Here is a 13,491-nt window from a genome sequence, read left to right as displayed (position 1 = left end):
CCCAGAATGCCCCTGTGCGAGGAGCAGCCGGCTCCACGTGCTCGGAGGTTTAAACGAGCGGCTGCAGCGCAGAGAAGGGGCGGGAAAGTGTGTCACTGGGGCACGAGGCTCTCCCCGCGGTCACATGGTCCCGTTTTCTGCCGCGTGCGGGCACGGCGGCCCCCGCACATTCATCATCATCAGCGTCCTGCTGCGCGCGCGCCTTGTTTCAAAACACACAGGCAGGCAGACAGAGGCGCGCGTGCAGCAGGACGGATCGCTTGGTTCCGCGTGCAGCAGGAGCAGTAGTTTGAATTCACAGAATAAGACCCCGCTTCTTCTTCTGTGGTGGTTTCTTCTCCCACGTCTCCGAGCCTGGGATGCGTGCGCAGCGGTAGCTTTCTGGGACTTTTAAACGAGGGTCGCGTGTGTGACTTTTTCTCGGATGTCACAGTGACCACCGCTGCCATGGACACGAACAACAACAACAACAACAACCCAGGTAAATACGTCCCCTACTCTGCACCTCACGCTTACATTAGAGCTGATAAGAGCGACGCTGTGCGCGTGCGGTACATTTATTTTGACTTTTAACAGTGTGGGGGTCTCTGCTGCTGCTTCAGAGGTCGAGTTTTAAAAGTTGTCAAATTTCACATGGAGTTTGGCAGCAGCGCGGGGTGAAGGCTGAGACAAGCAGGTTACTGGTCGATGAGTAAACTGTTGGTATCGTTAGTATCGGACCACAGGTCGAAGCTTTGAGCACCTGCGGCTGTGTGGCGCGCGAACCTCTGTTCCGGTGTTTGTGTCCGCGGTACAGGTTCTCTCAGCGAGGGGGGCGGGAGCATCGGGTTCAGGTCCAGACCAGGTTCTGGACCCCGCATTGCCCTCACTGCAGTCCCCGTGAGCAGGTGTCCGTGGCCGTGTTTCGGGAACAGCGGGTCCCGCTTGGCACATGTCCGGCGGTGGTCACGGGGACCGTGTACGTGACTGCGCCCGTGTGTTCGGGTAAGTGGGTCAGAGTGACAGCGGTCATGTCGGAGGGTGGACAGGTGTCAGGTGGACCCGCAGTAATGTGTGTGTACGTGCTCGCTCGCTCGTGCCAGTTGCCGGTTCACATGGACCGGCAAACCGAGCCATGTGCGCTATGTTTTCACGGAGCTCCGCGGGCTGTGATTGGCTGCCACTGAGCCTGAGCTCATTGTATAATTCCGCTGCTCCTCCCCCGGCTCCTCCCCCTGTGTGCTCCAAACACGATCACATTTAAAGATTTGCGCACAGTCACGTGGTTTGACGTTTGCTCATTTTCGCTGACGTCAGGAGCCTTTGCTCTCTTCTTCTGCACTTTTATAGTTTGTATTTGTATGTGATCAGATTATTGATCATGGCTGATTCTGATCGATGACCGGGATGAGGATCTTTAGCACACACTGATGGTTCATCGATGATAGTAGTTACAGTCCGGCTCTCACCTGTCCTCACCTGTTAAAGCTGCAGTTTGGGTGTTTTTGTCTCCCCCTGCTGGCGCAGACAAGAACAACACAAACACAGCTGAGCGCTGGTTTCTGTGTGTGGCTTTTATCTGCAGCAGCACAGACTGCACTCAGCTTGTTTCAGGCAGGAGTCACAGAGTTTTATTCAAATGCCACTAAGGATGTTGAGCCGTACACAGAGACACGTCACACACCTCGCCACAGACACCTGCAGCTGACCGCGGTGACGTGGAGCTGCTGGGAGACGCAAGAACACAAAAACATGAATCTGTGTTAAAATAATCCCTCAGGAGTTTTTTCAGACTGCAGGCTTACTGATGTAAATAACAATAATATATTTATCACATGATGTAATAAAGTGTAAACCGACAAATAAAACTCGACATAAAACCTGAACACAGTGACGAACACGACAGGTGAGACGATGTACCTGTGCAGCTGATTTATTTACATTTCTGGGACAAAAGGAGCCAATCAGAGGGGAGTGAGGTCAAGGAGGGAGGTGTGAATGAGTGAGGGAATAAAACAGATGTGAATGATGTATGTGATTTATGGAAGCGTCTCCATGTCTGCTCGAAGTCCGATATTCCTGATCCAGGATTCCTGCTGTATCCCCAGGATAGAGCGCCGCTCTGCTCGCTCTCACAGATCACCGTGTTTGTGGTTTAAAGCTCATCACAGCGGACACTTACTGACACTACACTACCCATGAGCCTCAGCTGCTGGTGCTGAGCTCAATGATAACAGACATTCGCCGCACTGACGTTCAAAGAGCGTTTGGCTCGTGTGAACTTCCTGTCAGCTCAGAGTTCAGCTAACACGTTTCCCTGCAGCACGCCCACAAACCTCAGACCAACTTTAAAAAACATGGCGGCGTGACGCTTAAACACGTACTTAAAAGGTGATAAAGAGGGTTCTTAGAGAACGTTTAGTAAAACATCACTGCAGCACTGTCAGAGAGACTCTCAGGACACGTCAGCGTTCGACCTCGAGTCGTTAGCCGTTAGCCACTTTGAAATTCCCACGGTGAGCAGAGACCCTGATGAAACCCGTTTACGCTCAGTCAAAGAGGGCGAACATGTGTCAGCAGCTGGATCCTCTCCTCTGGAGGTCAGCACAGTGCCTGAAGGAAGCACAGCGTCTTATTCCAAGCACGGATCGTTTAAAACCTTCACGAGGGCCTGAAGATCATGTGATCTGTCCTGAGACCTCGTGAGCAGCAGAGACGTGCCACGTCACCACCGCGAGCGTCAGCGCTAACGGGAAACTTTATTAGAAAATGATTCCCAGCTGGAGCATGATGCTGTTGTCAGGTGGAGGTGAAATGAAGCTTTCTTATCCCACAGTCTGATAGGAGCCTTTGCAGATTACCCAGAATGCACTTTGTGGAGCTTCCTGCAGGGCACGCTGGTTACTGCTCCTCTGAGGATGTGACTGATGAAGTCAGATGAAGGTTATTCTTCTTCTGCGGTTTCAGCTTTAATTATCTCTGAGTGGCTGTCGCTCACGAGACGAAGCAACTCATCTGCCAATTAGAAGGTTGGTGGTTCAATCCCTGGCTCCTCCAGGCTGGGGCAAGACACCAGCCCCAAAATGTTCTCTGACACATCCAACGGCGTGTGTGTGTGTGTGTGTGTCACTGTGTGTGTCAGTGTGTGTGTGTGTGTGTGTCAGTGTGCGTGTGTGTGTGTGTCACTGTGTGTGTCAGTGTGTGTGTGTGTGTGTGTCACTGTGTGTGTCAGTGTGTGTGTGTGTGTGTGTCAGTGTGCGTGTGTGTGTGTGTCACTGTGTGTGTCAGTGTGTGTGTGTGTGTGTGTCAGTGTGCGTGTGTGTGTGTCAGTGTGCGTGTGTGTGTGCTCTGGGAGTAGAAGAATCAGTCCAAAAACAAGCCCCTCCTCTTCGCTTTCTCTTCTTATTCTTGGACTGTGAGCAGCTTTGCATGACTGACAGTTCATAATAATCCTTCTGTATCTGACTCTGGGCTGACTCCGCAGGCTCTCATTCATCCTCTGGGATCAGCAAGTTTACTCTCTGTGATGTCATAGAGGTCTGCAGTCTGCAGTCTTGGCTCACACTCAGCTCGTTACGAGAAACTCTAGATTGTTGAGTATGAACATCGCCATAGCAACAGCAGATATATGACAGGAAGTGAGGAGGAGGTCACGTTTAAGCTGAAGAATCTTATTTTACTGCAGCAGAAAACGCTGCAGATCTGTGTGTGTGTGTGTGTGTGTGTGTGTGTGTGTGTGTGTGTGTGTGTGTGTGTGTGTGTGTGTGTGTGTGTGTGAGTGTGTGTGAGAGAGAGATGAATGGCGGGAACGTGAGAGTGTGTGCAGAGGGAGGGTAGGCGTGGGTGTGGGCGGGCCTCTGGCGCTCCAGTCCCGTTGCAGAGCCGTCTGAGTGGAGCAGGCACGTGTCTCAGGGGCGTGACCACGGAGTACACACGAGCCTCCCGCCGAGGCTGCGTGAGGGGGAGGAGGGGAGGAGGAGGGAGGCAGCAGGTTCAGCACAGACATGAGCACAGCTCGGATATTTCTGTGGTCAGACGCTCAGAGGCCATGTGCAGCTTTATAAACACGTCACGTGACCTTCATCAGCACTCGTTTGTGTCTGCATTTCCACGCTGAGTCCTCTGTCTGAGTGTCTGTGCTGGTCTGTGAGCTCGCTGTGGTTCCTCGTGTAGCGTGAAGGTGATGGCGGCTGCTCTCCTTGTTCCTGTCTTGGTGACCCAGTTTGTGAGCTGGCAGCGGGCCTTGCTGTGTGAGTGTGTGAGCACAGACTCACAAAGCACACATTCAGCCTGAGTCTGAGCAGCAGAACATGAAGGTGATCACAGCTCGCACTGGTCGTGTGTGTGTGTGTGTGTGTGTGTGTGTGTGTGTGTGTGTGTCACGTGCAGCTCTGACATGTGCAGACAAACATCATCCTCTCATAACAAACAAAGAATCAGGGGTTTCCTCCTGTTAGTGCTTCTGACTCCTCGCCGTGTGTTGACTAACAAACACATCGTTAGTCAACACTAATGCTCTGTGAAGGTCGCTGCGTGTCACGAGGTGAAAGGTGTTTGTCCCAACCTCAGTGGGGTCAGGTAGTTAGTGATATTGTATCATACAGGGACACCAGAAGCTGATACTTAATCAGATAAATTCAAATATTTTGGGAACACTACAAAACAGAGGGCCCATCTCTGCAGCGTGGTCCTGACATAACGTCCAACGCCATCGAAGCCACGGCGGTAAAAACAGGACTGCAGCCTCCCACAGAGATCAAACCTGCCGCTGCACCGATCGTGTTCAGCGGTCACAGTCTGCATGTGCTGCTGATGAAATCGTTGCTCAGAGCTTCACGTGATTTACAGGATGCTGATGGGAGGCAACAGGTCTGCAAACAGTCGCTCTCAGACGCTGTGCACATGTGGCAGCCGATCACTTCATTTTGAGCCCGCTCGGCGGCAGACCAACATTCACGGCAGCTTTCACTGGTGCTTTGATGAAACCTGAGAAGGTGTGAGTCTAAATCCCGCCTCTGCTGAGCGGCGGTACAAAGTCACGCTGCGCTGCACAACGAGCAGAACAAAGAGCAGAAATAAGCACTTACAGGCTTTTATTTTGTAGGAGGAGGCTGTGATATGTACAAGCAGTAAAACCGAGTCGCTCAGAGCGTTCGAGGAGTAGAGGTGGAACGCTTCCCCCTCACCACTGTCAATAACCTCTGACCTCCCCTTGCTCTCCTGCAGGAGGCGTGATCTCCTACGTGGGCTCCTCCGGAGGCTCTCCCACTCGGACCAGTCCGGTCTCCATGTACAGTGAGAACTCCAACTCCCAGTCCTTCTTCACCTCCTCCTCCTCCCTCACCCTGCCGTTCCTCAGCTCCGGCTCCAGCTCAGGGTCAGCCGGAGACGACGGGTCCTCCTCGGCCTCCTCGGCCTCCTCGTCGGCGGCAGGCTCGCCTCGAGGCCGCGACGACGGCGGCTCTCTGAGGACGTCGCCCAGCAAGTCTGTGGCCAGTCTGACCAGTAAGTACGCAGTTCGTTTGCATGTTTGTGTGTTGAGCTGAACGGAACCTCTGATGTCACTTCCTGTATGTGACTGTGTTTCAGAGCTGAACGGCATGGTGCTGCTCTGTAAGGTCTGCGGCGATGTTGCCTCGGGTTTCCATTACGGCGTGCACGCCTGCGAAGGCTGCAAGGTGAGATCTCACACACACAATGGAACTACCGACTCAATGATAGTATTTGTGTTAATTAATTAAAATCTAAAACTGTTATTCTTATTTTTTGTTTTTGTAATATTTCAGAGTTATTTACTTCCTGTTTATTTTCAAATGCGTTATTTCTTTATTCACACACATCACATGCACACAGGCTTTAAGTGATGATGTGATGAAGCTTCAGTCCAAACTACTCTGCATTTATTAAGGCTGTTGTGTTTTTAACATGTTTTAATCTTTTGTATCTTGTTCTGTTTAATCTGAACAAGCCCCTAAAAACAGTCAGTGATCCCTGTCGGCCTCTCTCGGCTTTTATTACCACTGTTCATTTTAAAGCTCAGTTTTTAAAACCTTACGATGTAGCTACAGCCCAGCCCAGGCAGCAGTATATGAACGACTAACCTTGTATTGTGGATGGATTATCTCAGTTGTTCTCCTGGCTGAAGTTTGGTCCTTTTACAGCATCCTGCCATGCGATTGCATTTGTTCCTGACCATCAGGAACCTTCACGTTAACTTTTATCGAGTGGAAGAAAGTTAGCGTTCATCCTCCAGCTTCACTGTGTTTATGCTAACATAGCTGTGTCGCTAGCGGTCACGTAGCACATCATTATATAGCAGCTAGCCCAACTTCAGTAACCCTACAAACGCCACTGCTGTTTAGTTTTCTGTCTTCATTTATGTTGGAAGTGATAGCAGAGCTGTACGTTTTAATTTGTTTCAGAAATCTCTCAGTCAGAACATGCTATTTTTGCGTGGAAGCTAGCGAGCTAACTTCCGCTAGCTTCCTGCTAACTTCTAACTCCGTTAAATTTAATAAATTCTGTTTTCATGGATGTTAAACTTAACTGTTACACCTGGTAAAGCAGCAACGCTGATCATTTTATTACAGATGAAAGAGTTTAGACAGTTTTTAACTCTCAGTGATGCCGCAGTGTTCGTTTGGCTTTGGAACCTGAAGCGGCTAATGACGTCAGACTTAAAGACCGGATATACAGTCCGCGGATTTTGGCAGTTTTGGGGCTTGGTGGTGATGACGATGATGATGCTGAAGGTGACGGTGTGGGCGTGTCTGGTCTTGCAGGGCTTCTTCCGCCGCAGCATCCAGCAGAACATCCAGTACAAGAAGTGCGTGAAGAACGAGAGCTGCACCATCGTGAGGATCAACAGGAACCGCTGCCAGCAGTGCCGCTTCAAGAAGTGTCTGTCTGTGGGCATGAGCCGCGACGGTGAGCGCCCGCCTCACCTGCACGCCCACCTGCAAGCCCGCACACTCTGAATCCGACCTAACTCCTCCTCTTCCTCTTCTGTCCACAGCGGTGCGCTTCGGGCGGATCCCGAAGCGCGAGAAGCAGAGGATGTTGGCCGAGATGCAGAGCGCCATGAATAACATGGTGAACAACCAGCTGCAGAGCGACTTCCAGCTCGCCAGCCTGTCGTCGTCCTCCTCTTCCTCTTCCTCATCCTCTTCCTCATCCTCTTCCTCCTCGCCGTGCCCGGGGGTGACCATCGCCCCCGGGCCTCAGCCCTCAGCCCTGCCTCCAGCCCCCTCCTCACCCTCCCCGCCTGCTTCGGCTTCCTCTTCCTCCCCACCGCCTCTTCCCTCCCATCAGAGCTCCTCCCCCTCCTGCTCCCCACCCCCCAGCCCCGGGATGGACTCCACCATTAGCGCCATTGCTCGCGCTCACCGCGAGACGTTCCTATACGCTCACGACAAGCTGGCCAATAACCACGTCCACCACAATGGGGAGGCGGAGCTCTGGCAGCCCAACCGCTGCCCAAACGGTTACCATGCCAACGGCCTCAACACCATCTACCACCACAATAACAACCTGGCCACAGAGTGCTACCTACCGGAAAACAGCCGCACATATCTTCACCGTAGCAACGGGAGGCAAAGCCAGCAGAGCGGTCCCGCTGGTCATGTGACCCAGGAGCAGCGCTGTCCAGTGAAGAAGCAGACGGGGATCGTGCTGGTAAGAGCTCATCCACTGGGGGAGGGTTTACAAGCTGTCACCTGATTGGCTGACGGTGCTGTCCTGTCTCCGCAGGCTTGTCCAATGAACATGCAGCCTCACGCCGACCCCTCGAAGACCCCGCAGCAGATATGGGAGGACTTCTCGCTGTCCTTCACGCCCGCCGTCAGGGAGGTGGTAGAGTTCGCCAAACATATCCCAGGATTCAGCGGTCTGTCCCAGAACGACCAGGTGGCCCTGCTGAAGGCCGGCACCTTTGAGGTGAACCTGTGATGTCACTCGGTTTAGTGGGCGAGGTTTGTGCTGATTGACCCTGTGCACGAGAAAATGCTAACTTCCTGGTTTGAGACCGGATGTGGGGTTGTACATTTCCGGTAGCTTTACTTTGCGGTCAATCGCTACTGTGAAGATATCCTCCAACATCATGTCCAAAACTCGAAAACGGAAAGATGGCGTTAAGTTACAAAGAGCAGAAGCTGGGAACACTCACCGCTGCTGTGTCATAAAAAATCTAATGATCAATTTTGATGTTTAAAGCGTTTAGATCGATCAGTTGTTTACATCACTCAACACAAGCAGAACTGCATCACTGCAGCAGAAGACACATCGTCCACACTCAGAAGCACATCTCTGTATAGTGACTGGTCTCATGATTTAAACAGGCAAATGTTCAGCATTCAAACTACAGGTGAAGAACAGTCAAACCAGATGTTTCCCGTTATGTCGAGATCAGCTAGTCCAGTACACACCTACACAGCATGTCAACAAACCGTGAAAAAAGCCACACAAAAAATGAATGATTGCTGGTAACGGTTTCTATACATTAGTATGTACGAAGGGTATGTTGTGACTTACCTTCAAAATTACAGCGGTCCCTCGCTATAACGTTCACCTTTCACCTCGCTGTTTCGCAGATTGCAAGTTTGCATGCTTTTTTTTTACGTCACATTGTGTCCTGCGTCCTGATCGCTGCAGACGATCTCCTCCGTGACGTCTCTCCTGTACAGTACAGAGTCGCTGCATCGATGCTAGCAGTGTGACTCTGAAGTGCAGTACTGTATGTCCACGATGTCCACCAAACGTTTGCACCGTCAAAAAATAAAATTGGCTCCTTGATTTCACCTCTCGCTGGTTATTTCTATAACATAACACCCGCGATAAACGAGGGACAGCTGAGAAATATAACATTTGAATCCATTTTCTCTTTTGCTCTGAGGCGCGGGGGAAAATATCGACAAGTCGATGGACATCATTTACAGATATATTGGGTAAATGCCCGAGACATCTATAGAAATGTAAATCGCCGCTTGATTCATTCATTTGCTTAACTTGTTTTGGACAATAAACCAGGCGCGAATAGGACACCGGAAACACAGCTCCCCACAGGAGTTTCCGCACCGGAAGTAGCATATGCTAACGTGCACATAGTCAGTTGGTTGATTGAGATTCCTTAGATGCTGTACCCGACCTGACCACTAGGCAAACTGGGGGCGCTGCACCCACCCTCTAGATATTTACCATGTCTTCTCACTCAGCCAGTTACAGCACTGTCATCCAATCAGAGCACATTTTAGGGAAATGACCTCTGACCTTTGAAAAAACTATTGAGTTCACCCTCGAGTCCACAAGAGTGCGAGTTTAAAAACTCCCACTAACGTTCCCGAGGTCAAAGATCTGAAGCTCAGGTTGCTGTTTAGTTGCATTTGTTCATGGAGACGTAGCGGTCGCAGCAGTTGCTTGTTGCAGCATTTGGTTAAGTTAGTGAGTTGCCGTGTTTAGTTGCAGCATTATGTTTCATTGTGAGACGCAGTCTTTGCTGTATTCTGCCCTCGCACTTAACTAGACAGATGGACAACCATCTTCCCATGTAGAAAAACCACAGCGCTGTTCCTTTCTGGCAGATTTATTTGACTGGATGCTTCGCATGGCTTTGTTGAAATACATGAATGTGCCATAGGGGTAGCAAACTGTCCTTCTCCCGCTAGACAGGAAGTAATGAGAAATAGCACTTCTGGTAGGATGTCAAAATAAAATGAACAGTGTGCCAGAAACAAATAAAGATTGCATGAACTTATATAACACTACATAACATGAGGGGCGAATCTTAAGGAGCCAGAACATGCTGCATTGTCTGTAGGTACAGAAAATGTTGCAGATGTAGTCCTGGAGCTACAGCATGATGTTTACTTGTTGCTGCAGATGTAGTTTGTGTTGCAGTTGCTTGTTTTCTGTGTAGATTTGCAGTCACCCACGTCACGAAAGCTTTCTTTCCCAGCTCCTTAGGCTAGTTGCTTGTTGTTCAGTTGCAAGTGTTGCATACGTTGCAACGTAGTGGTTGCTAGAGTTGCTGTTGTTGCAGGATTTGGCTTAGCTGCAGGAGTTAACGTGTTGCTGCAGTTGTAATGGGCGGTGTTTGGCTGAAGTTGCTGTGTTTAGTTGCAGGAGTTTGGATGTGGCGAGTTTTCTAGGCAGAGGATGTTGATCTATTAGCAGGAGTTGCAGATGTAATGTTGCTGTAGTTACACGCCTCCTCGTTGGTTGCTCAAACTCGTGTCAGGCTGAGATTGAATGAAACCTAAATGTGTCGGTGACATCATCGCGCTTTCACTGATTGCCCGTCCTTGTTTCCTGTCTCAGGTGCTGATGGTGCGTTTTGCGTCGCTGTTTAACATGAAGGAGCAGACGGTGACGTTCGTCTCCGGCGCCACCTACAACCTGCAGGAGCTGCGGGCGATGGGCATGAGGGACCTGCTGGGAGCCATGTTTGACTTCAGCCACAAGCTGGCGGCGCTGGAGCTGGACAGCGAGGAGCTCGGACTCTTCACCGCCGTGGTGCTCGTGTCAGCAGGTGAGCAAAGATCGCCGCCGCCGTAGATTAGCTGAAACGTATCGCAGTTATTTAAGCAACGTGTTGAGTGTTTAAGAAGGAAGTATAGAAAATCAACTTCCTGTTTGTAGCACATAACTACGGCGAGTGCAGGTGTAGCCCGAGTTTGTGTGGTTTAGCTGTTGTTGTTGTTTTCGATGCACGTTCAATCATCCAGGTAAGGAAATCGCTAAAAGTTGATTCTTTCATCTGGATGTTTTCAGAGGAGAAACGTTTCTCCATGTTGCTGCTGTAGTTGCACCAACTTGTTGAGTTGCAGGTTGTGCCAAGTTTTGGTGTAGTTGCAAAAGGTACCGTTTGTTCAAGCTGTTGCTGTAAGTGAAGCGTCGTGGTTGCAGTGATTTAGGTAGCAGCAGCGGCGTATGTAGATGTTGTTGCCGTAGTTGATGTCTTGTGTTTAGTTGCATAGTTAATAATTTTTGGTTGTTGTGTGTCGAAGTTGCACATGTCGAGTTTGTTTTTAAACTGTTTAGTTGCAGCTGTTGCTGTAGATGTAGTGGGTGGAGTAGTCACCGGGTTTGGTTCAGTTGCAGTAGTTGTAGACGTAACAGTTGTTGCAGTTGCTGCAGATGTAGTGGTTGCCCGTTGCTCGCTGACCTGCCCTCTCCGTGTGGTTTCAGACCGCTCCGGCATCGAAGACGTGGCGTCGGTGGAGCAGCTGCAGGAGAATCTGATCCGCGCTCTTCGCTCGTTGGTCAACAAGTCGCCCGTCGCCCCAGAGAGCGAGCACCTCGACGTGGACTCGCCACGCTTCACCAAACTGCTGCTGAAGTTGCCAGATCTGCGGACGCTCAACAACATGCACTCTGAGAAGCTGCTGTCCGTCCGCATCGACGTTTGATGACATCACTGCGATGTCACCGCATCGCCACGCTCTCCATCCCTTAACATCGCAGCGTCATCCAGACCGCATCGGACTGGCAGGATGATGATGTCATCAGCAGAACTTTGCAAGACATGCGTCTCCCCGCCAAAATAAAAGTCTGCTTTAAAACAGCTGGTTGATGTTTTAAAGGAGCAGGCTGCCATTTTTAAACCACACTATTTTAACCTGTGTAAGCCCAATCCGTTAGCTTAGCCTAGCCAGCCCAGTTCTTTGACTTTACTGGAGCGTCGCCAGCAGGAAGTCTGAAAGACAAAAGAAAGAAGCGTGAAGGACGTGGACGACGACAGTACGCTAACTGACGAGCTCACACAGGACAAACCTGTTCGTTCAGCTTCACTTCCACTTCCTGTTGATGTCATCATTCTGTCTGATTTTAGCTTCGTTAACGTTCATGATGAGTTCAGACGCTTTTAATTTGAAAGTTTTCCCAGCTGGAGACAGATGCACACTAAAAGTAGCTCTTTCAAACATCTGGACGCATCCAGCTGCTTTTAATGATTTTAAGGACTTTGGGATCAGCTCCTTCGATTTTCAGCGGCCGGCGATCTCTGACTGCGGCGGCCTCCACTTCCACTCTGCAGGAAACAGAAACTCTTCCAGTACGAACTGATTCATCCTGAACTTCCAAACTGTGGAGCGCCCGGAATGATGACTCCACCTACTACAGAGATGGAGGAGGCGGGGCGTGACCTGGCGACGCCTCAGACAAACCTTATGCAGCTGATGTTCTGTAAAGAAACTGTACATAGCCATGAACACAAAGATCCAGCTATACTTGAACTGTTTCCCTGAGATCTGTTGTACACAACTATTTTTGGTTAATATGAATATATGCCTGTGCAGATATCGTGACTATTAAAGTATGTACGAGCGAGGAAGTGCACCTGATGAAAGAAGATCTCTGATGTGTTTTAATCTGTGGTTTATGTTGTAAAGACGTTATATAAAAATGATATATAAATATATGCACACATGAGTCGTCCTGAATCTATAATATTCACACTGATCATAAAGACGTTACTGCGATGGACTGATGATTGGACGAGTCGGAGCTGAAGTAAAACGACCTTCAGTTTTCTCTCAGCGAAGCTCATTTTACCCACCAGCAGCGGAGGAGAAGCTGGAGTCAGTTACAGCGGCTGGTGGAGATGCTGTAGTGGCAGGGTTTGATGTCACAGACTCAAGCTGCTGCTGGTTGTAGTTGCAGCAGCTGTAGAGCGGGTGATGTAGCTGTAGAAGAGCCTGATTCGAGCTCTCTGTTATTGTACCGCAGCAGCTGTATGTGCTCTCTTCACGCCCCAAATCAAAATTGAGGAGGCTGTAAAGCAGCTCATGATGTTGGGACTAACAGTCACAAAAACTCATTTTACTACAGTAAAAACTTTTTAAAAAATCTGAAAACTGAACAATCAGTTTTATTTAAGTAGCGCCAAATCCCCATCCGTCCGTCAGTCAAAGAGACCACGCCCCTAATAATGAGTTTATTTTGACACGGAAGTCTATGGGACTGACTCACTGCTGCCTCTGCTGGGCACCACAGGAACTGCAGCTCTCAGTGCTTCCATGTTGGGTTTATTCTAGTTTATTTAGACACGAAGCTTCGTCTGTGTCACCTAGCTCACCTTTATTAGTGGAATATAAAGGTGTTTAGGGTTATATTCCAGTGGGTCTGAGCTCTGCGGCACAGTCTGCCCTCTGGTGGCGTTTTTGTGCCTTGCACTACAGTCACTGAAATACAACATCTAACATCGTCTCTTCACCATCACACATATTTATCTCTCTGTGAACTGTAAAGTATGAGAAGAAAAGAAAAAATATTTCATGTGTAATTTCAGGTTAAATGTTTAATGTTTCATATAAAAACGAGACACGTTGATGACTTATTAATTAAAACAAATGAAAAACATCATATTTCATATGAACTATAGGCTGTAAATACAGCAGCGCCAGCTTTCTCCTTCACCAGACTCCTTTGACTTTTTCACTGATTTTAGAGCCGCAGACTGTGACAAACAGACATCCACGTGTGTCTGAGCAGCATGAGGTGAAGCTGATCGTGATTGGT

General features: G+C 49.6%; 1 protein-coding gene across 1 annotated transcript; it reads left to right on the top strand.

Moving 5' to 3' along the window:
• Positions 1–78: 78 nt before the first annotated feature.
• Positions 79–12,391, top strand: nr1d1 (nuclear receptor subfamily 1, group d, member 1). Its single transcript, XM_082530759.1, has 8 exons — positions 79–481; positions 5,206–5,484; positions 5,569–5,657; positions 6,762–6,906; positions 6,995–7,653; positions 7,729–7,914; positions 10,291–10,501; positions 11,161–12,391. Exons 1-8 carry the CDS (start codon positions 448–450, stop codon positions 11,379–11,381), a joined length of 1,824 nt encoding a protein of 607 aa, XP_082386885.1. The 5' UTR covers positions 79–447; the 3' UTR covers positions 11,382–12,391.
• The last annotated feature ends 1,100 nt before the right edge of the window (positions 12,392–13,491 follow it).

This window comes from Aulonocara stuartgranti (genome assembly GCF_965226115.1).
Source record: "Aulonocara stuartgranti genome assembly, chromosome: 4".
Lineage (NCBI taxonomy): Eukaryota > Metazoa > Chordata > Actinopteri > Cichliformes > Cichlidae > Aulonocara > Aulonocara stuartgranti.
The sequence above is the reverse complement of the archived record's forward strand: the minus strand, read 5'-3'. Positions and strand labels throughout refer to the sequence as shown.